Here is a 24,223-nt window from a genome sequence, read left to right on the forward strand (position 1 = left end):
AGAATCGCTTGAACCTGGGAGGCAGAGTTTGCAGTGAGCCGAGATTGTGCCACTGCACTCCAGCCTGGGAGATAGAGGGAGAAAAAAAAGTAAGTTTGTTCAGGTTTTTTGCCCGTTTTTAAAATTGGCTCATTTGTTTTATTGCTATTGAGTTGTTTGAATACCTTATATATTTAGAATAGCAATTATTTATCAGACGTATGGTTTGCAAATATTTTCTCTTATTCTGTATGTTGTATTTTCACTCCCCTGATTGCTTCTTTTGCCATGCAGAAGCTTTTTAGTTTGATGTAATCCCATTTGTCTATTTTTGCTTTTGTTGCCTGTGGTTTTGGGGTTATCTGCAAAAGAATCATTGCACAGACCAATGTCACAGAGCTCTTCTTTTTTTTTTTTTTCTGTTTAACAGTTTCAGATCTGATATTTAAGTATTTTTGAATTGATGTTTTACATGTGACGTGAGATCAGAGTCCATTTTCATTCTTCTGCATTTGGATGTCCAGTTTTCCCACCACCATTTATTTTAGAGACTATCTGTTCCCCATTTTTAAATTTCCTTTTTATTTTTTTGAGACAAAGTCTTGCTGTGTTGCCCAGGCTGGAGTGCAGTGGCATGATCTCGGCTCACTGCAACCTCCACCTTCTGGATTCAAGTGATTCTTCTGCCTCAGACTCCTGAGTAGCTGGGACTACAGGCACCCACCACCATGCCCAGTTAATTTTTGTGTTTTTAGTAGAGACAGGGTTTCACCATATTGGCCAGGCTGGTCTCAAACTCCTGACTTCAGGTGATCTGCCTGCCTCAGCCTCCCAAAGTGCTGGGATTACAGGTGTGAACCACTGCACCCGGCCCCATTCCCCATTTTATGTTTTTGGCATCATTGTTGAAAATCAAGTGACTGTAAAAGCATAGATGTATTTGTAAGCTCTCTGTTGTGTTCCATTAGTGTGCATCTGTTTTCATGCCAGCACCATGCTGTTTTGATTGCTATAGTTTTGTAGTATATTTTGAAATCAGGTAGTATGATCTCCTGCTTTGCTCTTTCCACTCAAGATTGATGTTAGCTATTTGGAGTCTTTCGTGGTTCCATACAAATTTTAGATTTTTAAAAAAATTTCTGTGGTGGCCGGGCGCGGTGGCTCAAGCCTGTAATCCCAGCACTTTGGGAGGCCGAGACGGGCGGATCACGAGGTCAGGAGATCGAGACCATCCTGGCTAACACAGTGAAACCCCGTCTCTACTAAAAATACAAAAAAAAAACTAGCCGGGCGAGATGGCGGGCGCCTGTAGTCCCAGCTACTCGGGAGGCTGAGGCAGGAGAATGGCGTGAACCCGGGAGGCGGAGCTTGCAGTGAGCTGAGATCTGGCCACTGCACTCCAGCCCGGGCGACAGAGCGAGACTCCGCCTCAAAAAAAAAAAAAAAAAAAAAAAAATTTCTGTGGAAAATGTCACTGGAATTTTTGTAGGAATTTCATTGAATCTGTAGATTGCTTTAGATAAAATGGACATTTTAACAATATTAACTCTTCCCGTCCATGAACACAGGATATCTTTCCATGTATTTTTGTCTTCTTCAATTTTTTTAATCAGAATTTTGTAGTTTTAAATTTACAAATATTTCCCCTACTTGGTTTAATGTATTTCTAAGTATTTTATTTTGTAGTTACTATAAAGAAAACTGTTTACTTCATTTATTTTTTAGGTAGGTCATTGTTAGTGTACAGAAATGCTACCACATTTTGTATGTTGATTTCGTATCCTGCACATTTACTGAACTCATTTATTAATTGTAGCAGTCCTTTTGTGGGGTTTTAAATAATTTCTATATATAAGGTCATGTCATCAGCAAACAGTCTAACTTCTTCCCTTCTGATTTGGATGCCTTTTATTTCTTTTTCTTGCCTAATTGCTCTGGCTAATATATTAAATTATATGTTCAATAGAAGTGGTGAGAGTGGCCACTCGTTTCTGATCTTAGAGGAAAATCTTTCAACTGTTTACTACTGAGTATGATGTTAGATTTGGGCTTGTCATATATGGCCTTTATTGTGTTGAGGTACATTCCTTCTATACCTAGTTTGTTAAGAGTTTTTAATCATGAAAGAATGCTAAGTTTGGTCAAATGCTTTTTCTGCATCTATTGAGATGATGATGTGGTTTTTGCCCTTCATTATTTTAAAGTAATATATCTTATTTATTGATTTGCATATGTTGATACTTCCTTGCATCCCATGGATAAATCCCACTTGATTGTGTGAACAATTCTATTAAATTCAGTTTGCTAGTGTTTGAGAATTTTTGCTTCTGTGTTCATCAGGGATATTGACCTGTAATTTTCTTTTGTCATAATGTCCTTATCTGGCTTTGGTATCAGGGTAACGCTGGCCTTCTCTTCCATATTTTGGAAGAGTTTGAGAAAAATTGATATTAGTTCTTTAAATAATTAATACAATTTGGCGGTGAAGCCATCAGTTCTTGAATTTTTCTTTGATGGGAGACTTACTCTTTTACTCATTCTTTTATATTTTATATTTATATTTGAATTACATTCAAATTTTATATTTCTTCATGATTCAGTCCTGATAGATTGTATGTTTCTAGAAATTTATGTATTTGTTCTTGGTTATCCAATTTGTTGGTGTATTATTGGTTATAGTGTTAGAGTAATTCTTTGTGTTATAACAAATCCTTTGTATCTCTGTGATATCAGTTGTAATGTCCCCTCTTTCATTTCTGTTTTTATTTAGTTAAGTCTTCTCTTTTACTTTGTTAGTCTAGCTAAAGTTTTGTTGACTTTGTTTATCTTAAAAAAAAAACCCATTCGTTTTGTTGATTTTTTTTCCTATTGTTTTTCTAGTTTCTATTTTATTTATTTCTGATCAGATCTTCATTATTTCCTTCCTTAAATTAACTTTGGGCTTAGTTTGTTCTTTGCCTAGCTTCTTTAGATGTAACATTGGGTTGTTTATTTGAGATCTTTCTTCTTTTTTGATGTAGTTATGTATTGTTACATCCTTTTCTCTTAGAACTGCTTTAACTGTATCCTATCAGTTTTGGTATGTTGTGTTTCCATTTTTGTTTGTTTCAAGATATTTTTACATTTTTCTTTTGATTTTTTTCTTCGACTTACTGGTTGTTCAAGAGCATGTTGCTTAATTTTCATGTATTTGTAAATTTTCTAAACTTCCTCCTGTTATTAGTTTCTACTTTCATATCATTGTAATATGAAAATATTATTGATGCCATTTCAATCTTCTTAAATTTGGTAGGCTTGTCTTGTGGCCTAACATATGATCTGTTATGGAGAATGCTCCATGTGGCTTGAGAAGAATGTATATGCTGCTGCTGTTGGGTGGAATGCTCTGTATATAGCTGTTAGGTCCATTTGGCCTGAAGTACAGTCCTGCTCTGGTGTTTTCTTATTGATTTTCTGTCTGGATAGTCTTGTTTATTTTTGAAAATGGGGTATTGAAGTCCTCTGCTATTGTGTTGCAGTCTAACTCTTCCTTCAGATATATTAATATTTGCCTTATATATGTAAGGGCTCTGAAGTTGGGTACATATATATTTATAATTGTTATATCCTCTTATTGAATTGACCCCTTTGTCATTATATAATGACCATCTTTGCCTCTTTTTACAGTTTTTGACTTAAATTCTATTTTATTTTATTTAAGTATAGCTATCCCTGCTCTCTTTTGGTTTCCACTTGCATGGAATGTCTTCTTACATTCCCTTACTTTGAATCTATGTGTATCCTTAAAAGTGAAGTGAGTCTCTTGTAGGCAGCATATAATTAGGACTTAAAAACATTCATGCATCCACTCTATGTCTTCCGTCTGGAAAATGAATCCATGTACATTCAAAATAATTATTGATAAGTAAGGACTTACTACTCTCATTTTGTTTATAGTTTCTCTTTTAGTTCTCATTTTGATTCTTAATATAATTGTTTGGAAGCAGGAGGTGATCTTTTAACTTATAAATTTTAATGAAGTCATATACATGTTTTCACAATATGAAATGGATTATAGATTTTGATCAGTAAAGTTTCTGTTTTGAAAGGAAAATTTTAATGAAGTGTAATTGATATTTTTCTTGAAACTTTCTCACAATACTTTCAGAAAGAAAGGGATTGTCAACAGCATCAATTACTGCAAGAAAATCTAAGAGGAGGTTATTAAACTTAGTAACAAAGTTTTTCAAGCCACTGGTGGTTTTCCATTACATTGACCTGACATAAGTTACATCAGAAGCTTTGAGGTCTCTTTAAAAGACTATAAGGACAGGAGCAAGAAGAGTAACTAAGAGGTACCAAACACTCTGTAGGGCAATACTGTGACTAGAGCTGTCACATCCTCATAGTCTACATGTGGCCAATAAGTTATTAGACTGACCACCTACCTCTACCTCCCACCAGGTGAAACTGGTTGGCAGTGATGAGCTGAACAGGAGGTAGGCATGATGTGAGAATGAGTGAGCAGCAAATACAGATTGCTCTAAAAATAAGTTTAGTGGAAAAATTAATATGAGGAACAGAAACAAAGAAAGGTCTCTGTGATGGTTTGCTTTATGTGTGAACTTGACTGGGCCAGAGGGTGCCCAGATGTTTAGTCAAACATTATTCTGGGTGTGTCTATGAGGATGTCTCTAGATAAGATTAACATTTGAATTGGTAGACTAAGTAAGTAATATTACCCTTCCTAATGTGGGTGGGCCTAGGTTGAGGACCTGAGTAGAACAGACAGGCTGAGTAAGAGGGAATTCCTCCTGCCTGACTGCCTTGAACTGGGACATTGGTCTTCTCTTGCCTTCCAACTTCAGTGAAAACATTGACCCTTCTTGGGTCTCAAGCCTGCTAGCTTTCAGACAGCAACTTACACCATCTCTCCTGGTTCTTAGGTCTTTAGACTCAGACTGGTATTGCATCATTGGTTTTCCTTAGTCTCCAGCTTGCTGACTATAGATATGGGGAATTCACAGCCTCCATAATCATATGAACCAATGCCTTATAATAAATCTCTTTATATATCTCTCCTATTGGTTCTATTATAAAGTGGCAAAACCCTTGACTGAGCTACATTCTAGTATTTTGTGAAAGATAGAATTTGTTAGTGATGAAATTATATATATATAGCTGAATAGATTTCCAAGCAAAGTGTAGAAAGGCTGGATCCCCTTGAATACTCAAGTAAAATGTAAAAGGAGAAAGATGAATTGAAAAGGAAATTGTTAAGCCAAAATGGATCAGAACTTGAAGATTTGGAAAATTCTGTCTGTCTATATTACAAAAAATGGGAAAGTTTTCTGAAGAAAATACTTAAGATTATGGCTGAGGAACCATTTGATAAAGAGATCATGGATATGATTCATGGGTTTAATCAGCAATCTCAGCAGAAGTCAGGAATTGAGATGGGATTTTACCATCAATGACACTGTCAGTTTGAACTAAAGGGGACAGAGAAAGTAGAGGTGGAACGAAGGAAGGCTGTCAGACTTCTTGGAATCTATAGGACTGGCATATAGAGCTATTCAGCTGTGAATATGAGCTGTTCTTCAAGGAAAGGGAAAGATGGCCCCAAAGGAGAGTCAGAGATCAGCGGGGCTATAACTCCCACCACAGAGACGGTATAATCCCACCTCTACTCCAGGTCTGGGGACAAGGCTTCCTCCTTGGTTTCTAAGGGTAGGACAGCCTCCCAGATTTCAATGGGCCTGGATGACTCCGCCCAGTGTCTCTGGGGCAGGGCTGCTCTGCAAAGCTGTGGGGTGACACTGCCACCCACCAGGGGCCTGGAGGGTACAGCATCAAACCAAAGAGGATTGCTCTTGAGCAGTTACGTTCTGATGGATTTTGCCTTGCTAGAGTTTTAGACTTGCTTGGGACTTGTCACCTGTTCTTTCCTTCCTAATTCTTCCTTTTGGAATGGGACTATCTATCCTACACCTGTCCCACCATTGTATTTGGAAACATGTAACTTGTCTGGTTTCACAGGTTCATGTGTGGAGAGGAATTTTGCTTCAGGATAAATCACACTTTGAGTTTCATTCATATCTGATTTAGATGGTACACGGATGAGACTTAGAACTTTAGATTTTAGGTGTTACGCTAGAGTGAGTTAAGATGTTTGGGGCTGTTGGGAAGGAATGAATGTATTTTGTGTGTGAGAAGAACATGAATTTTGGAGGGTCAGAGGTAGAATGCTGTGGGCTGAATTGTGCCCCATTAAAATTGGGCTTTATTCTTCATTTGTTTCTCATGGAGTCCTAATATCATACTATTCGATTCAGGACAAGGTTCCTGGAGAGGTTCCTGTAACTTATTGCCTGAAGTTACATGAACCCTAAGTGCCAGAGTCAGGTACAAACCTGGTACTGTCTGCCCTGGAATCTAGACCCTTATCTGTTTCACTTGGCCACAGCTTCTGAGCCAGCAGTTTAAATCCTGTTGCCACTCTTACCCTTTTCTAGCTGGGCTCCGTGGGATGATTGCACAACCTCTCTGGGCCTGCTTCTTCATCTCTGCAAAGAGATGAGAACAACCCTCATCACGGCTGGTTATGAGTATTGAAGGAATGCAAATACCTGGTCAGTTGTCAATCCATCATACACCCAACACCTAGCCTAGAGCCTGACACATAGCAGGTGTGCAATAAGGACTTGCTCAATGAATGAATGGACAAATAGAATGGGATACAATTCTATATGAGCCATACAGGTATATGATGAGGGCTCAATTCTCTTATTTCTTCTTCCTCTTCTCACTGTCCCTCAGCTTCTCCCTGTAGCATATGTGTAATTTGTAGCTGGCTTGAGGGCAGCAACAATTCTATTACTCTTGAGTTTTCAATGGAAAACTCAGTGCCAAGCCCTGTGCCTTGTACATAGTAAGCACACAATGGCTGATTAAGTTGCAATTTAACATATTTAATCGGGGTTTACTAATATTTTATTTAAAAAAGCCTTCTCGGCCGGGCGCGGTGGCTCAAGCCTGTAATCCCAGCACTTTGGGAGGCCGAGACGGGCGGATCACGAGGTCAGGAGTTCGAGACCATCCTGGCTAACACGGTGAAACCCTGTCTCTACTAAAAAAATACAAAAAAAGCTAGCCGGGCAAGGTGGCTGGCGCCTGTAGTCCCAGCTACTTGGGAGGCTGAGGCAGGAGAATGGCGTAAACCCGGGAGGCGGAGCTTGCAGTGAGCTGAGATCTGGCCACTGCACTCCAGCCTGGGCGACAGAGCGAGACTCCGTCTCAAAAAAAAAAAAAAAAAAAAAAAGCCTTCTCATTTCAAGAATATAATTCTTCCTCAAAGGACCTATTTCCTTTTCTGAAAAGAATAGCTGTGATACACGTTTAGAACCACCACTGCCAAAATATTATTAGCATTATGTAAAGCATTTTCAACTTCAAAGCACTACATTGTTCCTACTAATTGGTGATTTCAGCCTGTTTTTGAAAACTTGTTATTTCCGAGGCAACGGGAATATTGTTGCATGTGTTCGCTTCCCACATTTACTCTTCTGCACACTAAGTGTTAGTGCCTTTGTGTTGTCGGCTTGAAATGGGTCACCTTCTGCTGGAAACAAATCCCGAGTAGAATTTTCTGAGTCCCCAAACCCAGCCTTTTTCACCTCAAGAAGTAAGTGAATTAGCAGATTGTGAAAGCAGGTTTTAAAAAGTAGGTTAGGCTGGGTGTGGTTCTAATCACGTCTCTAATCCTGGCGCTTTGGGAAGCTGAGGCAGGAGGATAACTTGTGGCCATGAGTTTGAGACCAGTCTGGGCAACATAGCAAAGTCCTGTCTTTATGAAAAATAAAAACAGCTTAGCTGGGCATGGTGGTATGTGCCTGCAGTCATAGGTATTTCAGAGGCTACGGCAGGAGGTTAGCTTGAACCCAGGTGTTTGAGGCTGCAGTGAACTATGTTTGTGCTACTGCACTCCAACCCGGGTGACAGACTGAGACCCCCATCTCAAAAGTCAATAAATAAGTAAAAAATGAGTTGTGAGTTTTAGACTGGCAGAAACCTCAGAAGTTGCCTCTGTATGAAGCACGGAAGCCATATTGACTCCATCAGGCTGTGGGACTTGACCAAGGTCACAAAGCTCATGGGGGAAACTGGAGTGTTCGGGGTCCATCTCAGCAGTCAAAGAGTGTGTTTCGCTGCAACATGTTAATGTCTGTGAATTTTCCGTTAGTTATGAATAGCGTGGAAGGTATGAATGTTCCTTATGGTCTATGCATATATTGCCCCCTGTGTCATTCATCCCTTCTCAGGACCAGACATTGCACCCCTTGGGGTTCAGAAAGACAAAACAAAACTAGTGACATGGTATGTCAGGGCTTCAAGTGAGCCACTTCTACCTACTGGTTGTGTGACCTTGTGTGATCTTCCTCACCTTTCTTAACTCCTGGTTTCCTCATCTTTCAAATAAGGAGTTGTAGTAAGGCTTATTCATTCAACAATTATTTACTGAATGTGCACTATGTGCCAGGGATTTTTCCAGGTGCTGAGAATACAACTGAGAACCAAGCAAAGTCCCTGTGCTCGTAGAAGTCATATTTCAGTGAGGAAGATGACCGGACAATATGCCTATGCATTTGGTGTGCATATACAGTGTATGCGTGTGTATGCTTGCATCTATGTAGTGTGTGTGTGTGTCTGTGGGTGTAATCACGGCGAAAATGGGAAAAATGGGAAAGTTGTTCTGAAGAGAATACTTAAGGTTGGGGCTGAGGAACCATTTGATAAGATACCATGGGTGTGATTCATGGATTTAATCAGCCATCTCAGTAGAAGCCAGGAATTGAGATGGGATTTTACCATCAAAGACACTATCAGTTTGAACTACAGGGGAAGGAGAAAGTAGAGGTGGAGTGAAGGAAAGTAGAGGTGGAAGTGCAGGCAGAGGGAATAGTTATATGCTATGCGCACGTGCTATGATCTGTGTTTGCATTCCCCTAAATTTCCTATGTTGAAACCTAATCACCAAGGTGTTGGTATTAGATGGTGGAGCCTTTGGGAGGTGATCGGGTCATGAGAGCTTCACCCGATGAGGGGACTAGTACCCTCATGAAAGAGGGCCCAGAGAGCTGCCTTCTTTTTCTGCCATGTGAGGGCACCTCGAAGGTGCTGTCTATGAGGAATGGGCTCTCACCAAACACTGAATCTGCCTGCACCTTGTAAATTTCCTAGTGTCAAGTATTTTGCTCTAGCAGCCTGAATGGACCAAGATAACGTGCAAAGGTCCTGATGCAGGATTATGCCCAGCGTGTTTGAAGAGCCAGAGCACAGTGCCCAAGAGAACCTGTGATGAGAACTGAGCAAGCTGAGAAGGAACCTGGATCTGGCCACGGAGGAAGGACAGGCAGCTCATTCTGAGAGTGACGGGAAGCCACTGAGGGCATGAACTGGGCTGGGCCATTGGATTTTCCACTTAAAAGGATCACTGTGGAGTCTGGGGAAGAATAAGCGTAGGGAGGACAAATTGGAAAACAAGTTAGGAGGTTATTTTTAAAATGTATGCATTTATCAGGCTAGAGATAAGAACAGCTTGACCACTGTGGTGCTGGAAGTAGTGAGACATTTTGGATTTGGGATATATTTGATATATTTGAAGGTACAGCTGATAACACTTCCTGGTGTGCTGAGGTATGAATGGAAGTGGAGAGTTGTGGATGACTCCAAAGTTTGTTTGTTTTTTTAAATAACAGCTTTATTGAGATACAATCCACATACCGTTAAGTTTACAATTCAGTGCTTTTTAGTTTATTCATGGAGTTGTACAGTCATCACCATAATCAGCTTTAGAGCATTTTATCACCTCTGAAAGAAGCCCTCTACCCTGTAGCTATCACTTTGTGACCCTATCATCCTCCCCACCCCCAGCCCTAGGCAACCACCTATCTACATTCTGTCTCCATAGATTTATTTATTCTGGACATTTTAGAGATAAGTCTAAGTATATGATATGTAGTTTTCTGGCTGGTGTCTTTAATTTAGCGTGTTTTCAAGGTTCATGCAGGTTACACCATGTATAACTACATTCCTTTTTATGCCCGAATAATATTCCATTATATGGATGTACCACATTTTGTTTATCCCTTTATCTGCTGACAGACACTTGGAGTATTTCCACCTTTTGGCTATTGTGAATAATGCTGCTAAGACACTAAGACACTTAGCCTGATGTACTCCCTCTTCAATTTTCCTCCAGGATCATGTACTTCTAACCTTGTCTCCCTCTTTCTGACATATTCCCTGTCCCTCCCTGCTTCTCTCCTGGCTTCTTGTTCTCAAGGATTCTCCGGCCTTCTCTATCTTTAAAGCAGTCCTGCAAACAAGCAGTGATTTGGAAATTCCCTGATGCTCCTTCCATATGTCCACCTCCTGCACTTCCTCCTCCTCCTTTGTTGCTTCCTCTTCCTCTTCTCCTCCTCTTCCCTCTTGTCCTCCACTTTAATCTCCCCTTCTTTCTCTTCGACTCTCTCTTCCCCATTACTGCCACATATTGATCCATCTTCAACTCATAATTTTCTACCCACTGCCTCATGCTGCTTTTCTCTCTTCTCCAAGGTCGTCGGTGGTGCCCTTCTCGCTGATTTCCAGGGCTCCTTCCTAATCCTTATCCTGCCGAAGTTGATCGTTTTTCAGAAGCCTTCTCCCCTGGCTTCTATTGTACTGCACTGTGCCTGCTCTCCTGAGACCTCTGCCACCCTCTCCTTCCTCCCCCCTCTTCAGCTGATCTCCTCTGCCTTGAGGAGAGGATGGATGGCTACCTCGAGGTGGATGGCTCCCAGACTCCCCTTCTAGCCAGCCTCTCACCTCAGGTCTTTGCCTGGCCCAGGCAGCAATGTGTTTGCCGACTCCTCCTCCTCCTCTCCCTCCTCTTCCTCCCCTTCCTCCTCACCACCCTCCTGGTTGTGGTGCCAGCCTCTCTCTACCTCTTTTTCATCCCACACTTAATTCCAGCCTGGCTTTCTCGTGCATCCCTAGTTTCTATCAGTGGTGCCATTATCTCCCTCCTCACTTGGGCTGGAAGCTTGGCCATTATGCTCGCCGCCCTCATCTCAGTTATCTTTGGAGTGCCACCAAGTTTCCTTTATTTATGATGACTCTCCATCTACCCTGGCTCTTCCTCTTCCATCGCCAATGCTCTGATTCAAGCTGTTGGCATCTGCCACCTGGGTGATTGTAACCTCCCCACAGGCCATGCTGCCTTACTCACAGCTGCCGAAGTGATACTTACGGAGCCAGGGCCTGGCTGACTGCAAAGCCTAGCTGGGCCAGGAGGCCAGATTGCCCGAGTGCAGCGCCTGCTCCCACTACTCATTTATTGTGTGAGCTGGGGAAAGTTACTTAATCTTCCTGGGCCTCAGCTGTCTCTCTGTAAATTGGGCATGGGTGATGGTATTCAATGTGCCACAATCCAATGATTGTGAAGATTAAATAAGATGATATAGGTAGTGTGCTTGGAAAATGACCTGTTGCATAGTAAGCCCTCGTCAAATGTCAGCTGTTGCTATTGTTGTTGTGATTGTCAAGTCCTGCACAGAGCCCAATCACCACTTTCTTGGCCAGAGATTTGGCTTCAGCTCTTTCTGCATCTCCTGCTCTGGGGAGCCAGGTTGGAGCAAAGGGCACAGGAAAGCCAGGCCTGAGTGGGCCACTTCCTGCCCACTGTGTCTGGCCTCAGGGTTGGCCTCGGTTGGCCCTCACAGTCTTTTCCAATGAGCTTCATCAAAAGGGAAGAAAGAACATATATGAGGAAAGAAAGGGAGGTGGTGTTGGAGTCTGCAATCCTGGGTTGAATTCCAGGCTGAGCCACTCACCAACTCTACTTAGCTCCTCTGAGCCCAAATTCTCTTATCTATGAAATGGAATGGTGATCGTGACCTTGTAAAAGAAAACACACAAGAACACACAAATGCACACACAACACGCATGTGCACTCATACACATGCATATGCAACACATGCACACATATGCACACAACACACATACACAAACACAAAACACATGTACACACATATATAAATATAATATACACACAGTGCACACATCCACACAGACATGCATACACAAACATCTATCCCCACATACACATCCACACACACTGGCACAGAATCAGTGAGCCATCAAGGGCACTTCTTTGTGGCCTCTAAACACTAGTAAGAGGAGGAAAGTTGAGAAGGATTGGAGCTTTCATTCTTCTGATTTCTTCTGCAAGGGCATTGCCCACTCCCCGTCCCAGACATCCCTCTTGGAGTTCCCTCATTTCGTCCAGACAAGAACACCTGCTCCCAGGGAGAAGGGAGGAGAGACGTTAAGTCCCCCCAAATGGCAGTGAGTGGAACCAGGAAGAGATCAATATACAACACATCTTTACCAGGCCTGTACTCTGTGCAGAAACCTTTGAAAATGCCATGTCAGTGACCCCCAACTCTTTGGTGCATGGATTGGGGGCCCTAGCCCTGCCTTGTTTCCCCAGCACATGAGTGAGGCCAGCCTGGGCACTGCCATGCACATGTGCCTGCCCTGGGACCATTCTCCTGCTCATTTACTCAGTATGCTGTTTCATGGGAATGTGTCTTATCTCCTCATCTGGAGCCTAAGCTCCCTGAAGGTAGGAACTGTTCCTGAACTTCTTTTAGATTCCCCAAATGTGAATTTTCACTCACAAAAAATTCTTTCTGAAGAGTGAATGAATACCTTCTCTAGAGTTTGACTTACTACAAAAACTTAGAACTCAACTAATAAATGTAGTTGTATATATTTATATGTAGTTTAAGTCAATCCCCTGACTTGTCTGTCTCATGGCATAACATCTTAATTAATCTAATGTTTTCTTTGTTTTGATTTCAACTTCTCAGGAGTAATCATCAGGGCATACTTAATGAAATATCTCCCCCTTTGAGTTACTGAATTCAAAGTATTAAATTATCTTCACCTTTGGAATCACCAGATTAAAAGATATAGCTGGCCTGTATCAATATTGCACTTTATTATTTGAGAGCTACAGAAATTGAATAAAAGGAATTATATTAGAGAGAGTGATGCATGGTGCTTATACAGTTATTAGTTTACTATATAATGAGTATTTATAGTGTCCCTGGCTCTGTGCTAGAGGCTGGCACAGAAGTAATTCATATCTGCCCTTAAAGAATAGGGAAGTAGATGTGTAAAGAATGAAATGACAGTTGCAATAATTGAGCCCAAGAACTCCCACTCATAAAAAGAAGAAAACCATGTCAACAGTGCAATCACTAAAGGCTTTTTGATGTCATATAATATTTGACTTTCACCCATTGGCCTCTGATTTTTATCCTCTGTAATTTGTGTTGTATGTGTAATTCACAAATGAATAATATTAATATTTGATGTTAAAAGACTGCTTCCTCCTAATTTTCCAGATGGTGGTTTTCAAACTTTAGCATGTACCTTGTATTAGTATCACCTGTAGGACTTCTTAAACCTCAGTTCCAGGCCCCAGCCCCAGAGTTTCTGCTTCAGAAATCTGGGACAATAATGGTCAATTTGCATTTGTAACGAGTTCCCAGGCAGTGCTGATGCTGCTGATTTGGGAGACACATTTTGAGAACCACTGTTCTAAATTGCCTGTATAAAAACTGAGAGATCCCAAAATACTGGCATATTGCTTTGTCATTTTAAAATCCATAAATTCTTCATTCACTCAAAAAATATTGAGCCACGTGGGATGTGCCAAGCACAGTGCAGCCTCTTGTGGATTAAAGGGTACACTCCATAGAATGGTACCTGCTTGAAGTCATTATAGTCATTATCTTTATTTCCTCCATGAGGGAAATGAAGGTCAAAGTCAACCCCTTGATGAACTCACTCAGCTGATTGTTGTATCTCAGACCTTCCACTCCCCAAGCCACTGTCCTTCCCACTGTGCCTCTTGTCTATTTACTTGTTAGCTGTGGTTACTTTTTTCCCCAACGTTGAGATTAATTTTTCTAATTCTGCTGAATGTCAGCTTTCTGTCAAGCTTTTTTTTTTTTTACATATTCCAATTTTAATTATATTTTACTTATTGTCGTTCATAGATGGGCTTCACATATCTCCCTTTATTTGCCTTTGGTTTATAAATCCTGTTTGTGTTTGTCCAGATGTGTTTGTCTTTCTCCTGCCAGCGAATCTTACTAGTTTTTTTCTGTGCAATAATTTCTGCCTTCTGACTTTAAAATAGGATGCCTCTGAGACTGAACATCTTCATGGTGCACTATTTATTCCCACTGTTTATTTCTTGCCTCCGTGTGCTAATATTAGGCACTGCATCTCAGCAGCCACGGCTGAGGCCCTGATACTGGCTGCTCAGATCCCCCCAGGGTGAGAGCTGAGACTGATGGGTTCTCTTGGTAGCATCAGCATTCGGTCCAAATCCAGCAGCCTCACCTCACTGCACAGGCCAGACTATTAAAAGACCAGGGGCGTTAAAAATAGCTCTCACTGCAATTCCCACCATGGGAGCCTTCAGAACAGCTCTCCAAAGAAACAATTAGACTCTGCCTCAGAGAGCCAAAGCAACACAGAAAAATATTTTTTTATTTCAATAGAGAAATCATGAAGTAAACATCATACACAAAAACAACTGTGCAAAGAAGGACAATGTTTAAAAAAATACTCACAACTGATTGATTGCCCTTGTTCTTTGTAATCTGACTCATTTAGCTAACGTCTCTTACCCCTCATGCCATTGACCTCTGGAAGGTTTTCTTCATTTGAAGGGTACAGGTGGAGTAGATAACAACATATGGGTTGGTGGGGGGGATTTTTTATTATGTTGGAAATCAAAAGGTACCACTCAGATGGTATGCTGTTCTGAGAGTCACAGGGAAACTCAGCCATTCTTCTCTCTCTAGATATGAATACATTTTAAATTATATTTTATACTTAAATGTAAAATAGTATAAAATCAAACACTCTAAGCCTATGTTAGACCAAATGTAATCTGTGAATGCCCACTAATGGATGCATTTCCTTCACGTGTCTTGTCACTTTCTGCCTTTTGCATTTTTAAGAATTTACTCCCTGCCAGGCTTTGCTTCCTATGTCAGGGACTTATTTCACCTCACATCATTGCTCACCGTCAGACCCTTTAAAAGCACGAAGCCTGAGTTGAGAGCTTTCCCAGCTGTGACATATGTCCTCAAAGGGCCTCCTTACCATATACCCTGAGTCACAACTTGTCTTCTATCTTTGTTATACTTCAGTGCTCTTCAAAGAAACAAAATGTCTGCAATTCCCTAAAAGGAGAGGTCAGTATTTTCAATAGTCATCTGCTTTTGAATGAATTATTTTACTTATTCATAAAATGTCCCAATTGTAAATTCCTTAGGTTCTTAGGGTTTTGAGTCAATGTATTTTACAATGGCCTTGAATTTGCTAGGGATTCTAAATATTCCTAAGAATGCTGATTTTTAAAAAATGTTCTGAAGGTGCTATTTCTCTACTTTGTAAAGGAGTGGTTTCTGTTTAAGGGAAGACAAGAGGCTCTGAAACCAAAACAAAGGTTAATAGTCTGAAGGACTAAGGTTCCATTGACCCAAACCAGGACTTCTCAACCTTGGTGTTCAGGACATTTTGCCCTGGAGAATTCTTTGTGGTAGGAGACTGTCTCGTGTTTTGGAGAATGTTCAGCATCATCCCTGGCTTTCCCTACTAGATGCCAGTCACCCCTTCAGGCGTATGACCATAAATACAGTCTCCTGACATGACCAATGAGACCTGGGGAAAGAATCGCCCCAGTCAAGAACCACTGACCTAAGGAATTAAGTCTGGATATGGGCTCCTGAACAACAACAACAAAATGAAGAGTTCTGCTTCAGCCTTGTTGATTTGCCATGTTGCAGAGATCTGTTGGAGGTGCTGGATGCTAGCTGGAGAGGCAAGATTGAAGTTCATAAGAGGGCAGCATGATGCTCTACTGATCTCAGTCTGCCTAGAAAGGGAGGGGCCCTTTAGCAGGACAGTTGCTCATTGCGGTGTTTCCCAAGTTAGATGTACAGACCATGATGGCACCAAGGTGATTTTTGATGGCAGATATTTGAGATAACAATGTTTTTACTTTAATAGCTCTGCATTTATTTTAATGTGCATTAGGAAAACGAGCAGCTAGCACATTCTACCCAGGCTCTTCTTGATATTATTGCTTAGGGAGAGGCTAAACCTAAGTTGAAAGATATAGTTGATTTTGGGACAAAAACTTTAAGCAAGTGGATTCACTCCTTCAACAAATAATTGTATCAGGAAATGTTTAAGTTTGGAGGGTACGGAGGTGAACAAGGCAGAGGAAGTCCTGATTCTCAGGGAGTTTCTGTTCTTAGAAGGAAACCAATTAAGAAAATCATTGTAGGTAATGATAAGTATACTGTGATGAGCACACAGGAGCCCTGGGGGTACAAAAGGGGCCTCCAGGGATACAGCCCTGTTCCCATGGGTCACCTTCTGGGTGGGGAGGTAACAAGTATGTGTGTGTGTTTCAAGTAGAAATAAGAGCGAAGTTTTAGAATAAACAAGGACAAAAAGCCTGAGGTCTGAGCAAGTGACTTCTGAGCTTAGAGTTAACTAATGAAAGAGGGTGGGCACAGAAGGCTGCAGAGTCAGAGGAAAGAGCCCTGCAGTGTGACCCCAGGGTCCGGGGGTAAGGTTTCTGGCGTCCCAGAATGCCCTTTGGGCACAGAGAAGACTATTTGAAATTATCTTTTGTATGTGTTCCCTTGTGAGAAGTAAACTTAAACACTGTAATGATTCTCAAGCTCTGTTCAACATCCCAGTGGGTTCTGACTTAATCTTATCTTTCAACTTAAATTCATCAATCAAAAACCAATTACTCAGCTAAACATTTTAATTAGAATCGTAAGTGTGATAGATTCTCTCACACACCACATTTTTCTCAATCATCACACATTTGAATACCAATAGGCACAGATTAGCTTAAACCAGATACGAAGTGGCAGAACCATGGGCTTGATCCACGTCATCATATCATCATCTCCATACTTGGCTCTATCTCTTCTTGCAGTTGGAAGACTCATACCACTAATGGAAGAGCTTCATTATCCTAAGCTAACTGTGGTTCTTGACCCAAATGAATGGCAGTTGGCGCTCAGAGGACTCAGGTTGTTTCTGGGAGGGAGATTTTTGGCTGTCTCAGGAGTCCTGGGCATCCAGGGTGATTCTTCTCATGTCAGTGAGATGAGCACACACAGGCCACCTCTCCCTATTATTGCCATCCAACAGGAAACTCCAAGCTCATGCTCATCAATGGGCTTGATTTCAAAACCCACAGCCCCTGAGTCCCAGAGACATCATTGCTGAATTGTTCTGATTTTATTGGTCACTCCCACTAAGGCTGTAGCTATTTTCCTTCCCTCCTTAGTTGGATTTTGCACTTTTCTTTGTAGCTTTATTAAGATATGTTCATGCCGTGCTCACTTCGGCAGCACATATATAAGATATGTTCATGTCTCCCTACCTAGTTCTAGAGACGACTTTAATGCTTTGATGCCCTTCTCTTAGGTCTTCCACTCTGTTGTGCAATTTATTTCTAAATCCTCCAGTCTTTATTTCCTGATTTTACAGATAAAATTCCACTACACCTCCCTTAGTCCTCTCCTTTCCACCCCCAAAAGTTTATTGCTAACTTTCTTCAGTAATTTCTCCATCGCAGAACAATTTTAAATCTGTGCCCCACTTCTCTTTGCAGGGCAGGACTATAACTGCTTCTGTTGAATCCTGCATCCATCTCATGATTCTTTCTGGTCCTGAGGCCACAGCATGAAAAGAGTACTAATGCCTGTGAGCAGGAGCTTGGTGAGATTCGGAATAGAGTGAAGCCTAGGTGGTTGCAGCATGGTGGTCGGTGGCAGGAGTGGGCCAAGATGAGGGGGCAGGGGCCACACCATGCAGTATCTTTTAGTCCCTGGGTAAAGTGTTTAGGTTCTATTCCAAACCTTTTGGGAAGCCACTGGAGGGTTTTAAGTAAGGAGTAATAGGATATGAATTATATCTTAAAAAGATCTCTCTGGCTATTCCTATGTGAAGAATGGATTGAAGGAAAGCAAGTGTGGCAGCAGTGAAGACAGGGGCTGGGCAACCATTGCTGGAGTCCTGATGAGAAGTGGTGAGGTTTAAACGGGACTAGACAATGTGAAAGGTATTATGTGGTTGTGACAATAACTTGGCAGGTGGTTCATGAATGCTTGTGGTCTGGCCACGGGGGCTTAGAGGGAGTACCACTAGCTAGAGGAAAGAAAGACAATTGCTGATACTTGCCTCCATAGTTAGGTATAGACTTTTGTCATTTGGAAATCAAAACGAGGGTGTTTATCATTGTCGTGCAGTTTTAGTCAAGTGTCAATGACATTCACACCTTTTCTGCACTCTTTTGTGCCTTCACATGGGTTTTTCTCCATGTCTTGCCCACCTTCCACTTGGGAGCTCTGGCATAGGTTTCCAGGGCTGAAATGCCTGTTGTGTGTGCATGCTAGAGCAAATTCTTCCATAACACACACAGAATGGCCACTGTGTATTACCTTTCATGTCTGCGGCATCAGTACCATCGATCTTGCTTGCATATCTTCTACAAGGTCCTCTGGGTGGCTGTCATGGCTTTCGTGGCATAAGGAAATATTATTCATAGTTGGCACGGTTACTTTAGTCCCTAGAGAACAGACTGACTTTTAGCAGGATGGAAGAAAGAAAACCCAGGCAAAACTTTAATGGTATTTTTCATTTAGATTTCTGCCAATCACTCATTTAGTTTTGACTCCTTGATTATGAGATCAAATAAAAAACCAAAGGACACAGGAAGGGTGATTTGTGTAGCCCTTAGGTATCCAGTTCAGAGTATTACATGTATATTAATACCAGTGATTTGTCCAACACCTTCAGTGAAGCCTCTGCTCTCTGAGGATCTAAGGAGTGACTCGCTGGTATTTGAGAGATAAGCTTCTGGCTCCTTGTCCTCTGCCTCTCCTCTCCTAGAGCTGTCTTCACTTGGCTAGTAATGCAACTGTAATGGGAGTAATACAGTTGATGATGGTACTCTTGGGACTGCCAACTAGTTACTCCCTGGAGGCCAAGAATAATACCTGGTCCTCTTGGTGAGTCTCGTGTGGACGATTGTTAGGTCCTGAGCTCCTGCCATCATGGTCCGTACATCTACTTGGGGAAACACTGCACTGAGCAACTGTCCTGCCAAAGGGCCCCTCCCTTTCCAGGCAGACTGGGGTGGGTAGAGCATCATGCTACCCTCATCACCTTTGCAGATCCGTAGCTGGTTATTGCCAGTAGCACCGGCCACCTGCAGGTGAGGACGCTCAGGGGTCCCATAATCCCGTGATCTCAGCACTGCCTCCCTGCTTCCTCCTACTCCCCAGCCCATGCTCCTCCATGGCTTCAGTGTTACTGAAGATGAATAACACTGAACCCATAGACATGTCAATATGCTCATACTGTACGGGTTTAGAGCATTGCACATAATCTTTTTCTCCATAGTTCCATGTTTCCTGTGTTTTCAAAATCTTTAATATAAAGACTTTAAAGCTCAGGGAAAAAAAGCAATGACAAAATGTTGAATATGGACCACTGTTTCTCATTGGAGGGAACTATTGGCATTTTGAATGTGACAACTCTGTTATTAATATATTAGACCCTCTCAAGTCCTGCAAGACCTCAGTATCTTTATCCACAAAACGCCAGTGAGGTCCCGAAGCTGTTATGACAATTAAAAATGTAAATTAGCCTCTTTGATTGAAATCTCACCAAACTTGCATACAGTATTGGGGCACTTAACAGCATTTAAGATTCACCTCATTTATAATTTATTAGATCTATAAAAATTAAGTGCATGGGAAGATTTGTGCATTATCAGACAGTTGTGGTTCTTAAGAAAATTGTTGATATTATTAAATATATATAAATATGTTTTAAAGTGTTTAATTAAATTTGTAAATGGAATGAAATATTAAAGACCCCATTAAAAGTGATCTTTAAAAAAGTCTCCTTTTGCTAGAAATGCACACTGAAATATTTACAGGTGAAATGAAATTTGATTTTAAATACCCTCATGGGGAACCCAGGAAAATATGAGGAGACTAGATGAAATTAAACAGACAAAATGCTAATAATGGTTGGAGCTGGGTGATGGATATGTGAGGTTCATAACCTCGTCTCTCTATGTTTAAGTATGTTTTAAATCCTTAGATAAAAAGTAAAAAGGAAGTGATTGTTAAAATTTTATTGAAAGAACTTTGAAGTTCAGAGTCTTGCACTCTTCTATTTTTTCTGTCTTGTGGGGATGTACATCTCTCACATCTGAGACCGAACTGGCTGCTGACTGTGCGTCGTGGTTTTGTGTGATCCTGTGGTCACAATTCTGACGTCTTTCCAAGGACAGAATGCATGGTGCCATCTACATCCTTTAGGCCATCCTGCCTCTAAGAAGCTACCAGTTGTAATCGGTTATCTTTTTCATAAATGTACTCTACTTTTCTAGCCATCTTGTAGAATCTTTGAAGCCAGGGATTTGAAAAAATAATTCTTGGCAATCTCCAGCCTAAGCATAACCAACCACACATAGGCTATAAGTTATAGGTGAATATTTATATTTGTGGATTTTATTATTTTACTTTTTTTTTTTTTTTTTTTTGAGATGAAGTCTCTCTCCGTTGCCCTGGCTGGAGTGCAGTGGCACAGTCTCGGCTCACTGTAACCTCTGCCTCCTGGGTTCAAACGACTCTCGTGCCTCAGCGTCCCCCACAGCTGGGATTTCATGCGTGTACCACCATACCTGGCTAGTTTTTGTATTTTTGGTAGAGACAGGGTTTTGCCATGCTGGCCAGGCTGGTCTTGAACTCCTGGCCTCAAGTAATCTGCCTGTTTCAAACTCCCTAAGTGCTGGAATTACAGGCATGAGCTACCACACCTGAGCTGAATATTGATCATTTTTGTATCAAGCTCTGTGTCTCTTTCTGTGTATTTTCTTAGCCATTATTTTCTGTTATTTTACCTTCATACTAAATACCTGTTTGTTGACGATGGTGATGCATAGTGCCTTAAGCGTAACCTCAGGTATACTGTGTGAAAGGGCTTGGACGCAGGGCCCTGACTCCCTGTATGACTGTGTGCAAATTACTTAACCTTCGTAATCCTCGATTTCCTCATTTGTTAAATGGGGTGATTCTCCACGGAATACTATGCAGCCATAAAAAGAAATGCGATCATGTCCTTTGTAGGGACATGGACGGAGCTGGAAACCATTATCCTCAACTGACACAGGAACAGAAAACCAAACACCACATGTTCTCACTTTTAAGTGGGAGCTGAATGATGAGAACACGTAGACACATGGAGGAGAACAACACATACTGGGGCCTGTTGGGAGTGGGGATTTGAGGAAGGAGAGCATCAGGAAGAACAGCTAAGGAAGGCTGGGCTTAATTCCTAGGCGATGAGTTGATCTGTGCAGCAAACCACCATGGCACATGTTTACCTATGTAACAAACCTGCGCATCCTGCACAGGTACCCTGGAACTTAAAATAAAAGTTGAAGTAAAAAAAAACAAGGTGATTCTAATAACACTAACCTCATAAGGTTACATGAGTATGGATGAGTTATTTATTAATTTGTGGATACATTATTAATATTAATTAATGTATGAATAAAAATAAGTGATCTTTTGTAAGTTTTGGCTATTATTTTTAGCCACAAAGTTATTCGCAGCATTCCTCTTAGAAACAATTCACTCTCCCTTATTTTGAATTTACAGCTTTTATTTAATCCATTCTGGAATTTTGAAATAGCCTTTTTTTGGTGTTTGGAATTTTAGTTCATGCGCTTGTCTTACTCCTCTTCTCATACCATGAATTAGCTAGAGTCTCCCACACTGCTTGAGTGCCTGTGAGTAGGATAGCAAATGAATGCCTCCCCATTCCCAGTCTGTAATTTACAATCTATTCGGCAGGTAATTGAAGGTCAGGTGAATCATCTCTTTTCTAATATCACTGGATCTTTTTTTTTTTTAAATCTCAGATTCAAGTGCTAATGGCAGTCGTTCAAAACTAATAATTCAGGAAGACAAGTTTTTATGTAGTTGAAACTATCCTAGAAATAAATAAAGTGTTACAGTATGATCATAATTGTGTGGAAAATATCTATGACTAAAAAGTTTTGATAGGAGTTATCTCTACAGTACGGATGGTCCTGTCACTCAAATAACATAACCAAGGGCACAGTTTTTTTCTTTTTCTGTTTAATGTCTTAAATTTTCCAAGCTTTCTTTACCGTGTTCCACTTTATGATGAGAAATTTATTAGCATTTTAGTTTTTAAACTTTTCTCTCCAGCGGCTTTGTTTTTAAAATTGATAAACAAAATTCTGGAATGTATTTAAAGCTTTTTGACTGCACGGGTGTTCCATTAGATTTACGTCCTTATTTCCTCACCACATGCATGTTGTTATTTTACAACCAACAAAATCACCACGAGAGCCTTGTTTCACAGAGAATTTAGTTGGATTTGTGAACTAAGTAAGTATTAATACAATATATGAATGTGCTTAGTGTTCCGTGTGCCTCAATCTCTTTATCTTGAAAGTGGGGGGAGAGGGTACAGAATTAACACAGGTGGGTTATTCTAGCTCCAAAATATTATACATTAAAACTGCTAATACCTAGACATTTTCCTAATGCTTTTTATGTAGGCATTGTGATGGCCTAGAGAATGTGGCATTATCTCAGTTAGATCAAGCTGAACACCGTAAATTCCTGAGTCAGAAGGAAGCTATCAACGTGACATTCAGTCTCAGCTTCTGAAGGTTCTGACTGGTATTTCAAGATGAAACACAGACCTAATGCTGAAGAAATGTGGTCTTTTGCAATAAAGATTTTTGCAGAGTAAATGATTTTTGAACGATGATTCTAAACTGCTATGATTATTTCTAACCTACCATAGTTTGTAAAAATAAATGAGATCTAGGAGCAGCTCAGCTGAAGGCTGCCGCTGCCTTCATTGGGCAGGTACCAGTTGAATCCATCAGTTCCTAGAGTGGCTCATGGTAGGTCTGGAATAGCTTATTTTATAAAATGTACATTTTGTTTTATTCAGGTTATACTGGAGAGCTTTGCCAGTCCAAGATTGATTACTGCATCCTAGACCCATGCAGAAATGGAGCAACATGCATTTCCAGTCTCAATGGATTCACCTGCCAGTGTCCAGAAGGTAATTACTATTTATTACTCCAGAAAGAACTTTTGTTTTTCTTTTTAAATTATAAGCTAATTTGATCAGCCTTATACTTTGTTTCTCCAAAACTCTACGCAAGAGAACTTCCTGTTTTGTTTGATTTATAAAACATAGAAGATAGTCCCCCTTTTTAGCTCTATGCTAGCATAGCTTGAAAATTATTTGAATATTAGACATAATCTAGGACTTTCTGTGATTTTATTTATACATTGAAAATGAATAGCTATAATAAAATAAAATCTCTTTCTCATGGTGACAATTTACTTAAGAGTTCTATTTTGTTTCATTTTTGATATGAGTTTACATTTAAAAATTCAACATAAAGTTCATCTACTTCTGTTTTTAATCAACTTCATAATGTCTTAGAAAATTCAACTCACCTGAAAAACCACATCGTTAGGGCTACTTTTATTTTAAAAAGCAGCTTTAGTGCTGGCATAGTTTACCTGAAGAAGCAGGCAGATAATCACAGCCCTCAAGCTGGTGTTCACGAGATTATTTTGTAATTTGAGGAAGGCTTGTTCCCATTTCTGCTTTCAGGGATGTTATGGAAGGGATTATTTTAAACTGTTAATTTTGTAAGAATAACATGACATTAGATTGTTTTTTAGAACCAGCATGTAAGCTTCTGATCCACAGAAGTAACATTGAAAGCTACATAGAGTCACATCTACAGAAATTAGGTGTAGAGCCTGAGTGCCTAAGGATGCATCTCTGTGTTCACAATTACCTCACACTACCTAAGGCTGAGAGACAGGAGGTGGGCGGTGGGACAGGAGGGTGTTGGTAAGAGGCCACTGGCTTCCCAGATAACCTAACGGCTTGGGCTCTCCAGGAGCTGCCGCTGTGATGGGCAGTACCTCATAACCGAGTATTTCGCAGAAGTGAACATCACCTAAAGAAGGGCAGGTCCTTGTCTTCCTGCTCACTTGGGCAGGGCAGGGGCCAG

At 40.8% G+C, this 24,223-nt stretch overlaps 1 protein-coding gene across 1 annotated transcript in view; it reads left to right on the forward strand.

Moving 5' to 3' along the window:
* The window catches only part of DNER (delta/notch like EGF repeat containing), a 379,388-nt gene that overhangs the window by 234,290 nt on the left and 120,875 nt on the right, over positions 1–24,223 (forward strand). The window contains exon 7 of the mRNA XM_033229959.1: positions 23,137–23,250. Within this exon, the coding sequence (XP_033085850.1) occupies positions 23,137–23,250 (114 nt within the window). The remainder of the gene's footprint in view (positions 1–23,136; positions 23,251–24,223) is intronic.

The sequence above is a fragment of the Trachypithecus francoisi genome, unplaced genomic scaffold, assembly GCF_009764315.1.
Source record: "Trachypithecus francoisi isolate TF-2019V2 unplaced genomic scaffold, Tfra_2.0 Lachesis_group13, whole genome shotgun sequence".
NCBI lineage: Eukaryota > Metazoa > Chordata > Mammalia > Primates > Cercopithecidae > Trachypithecus > Trachypithecus francoisi.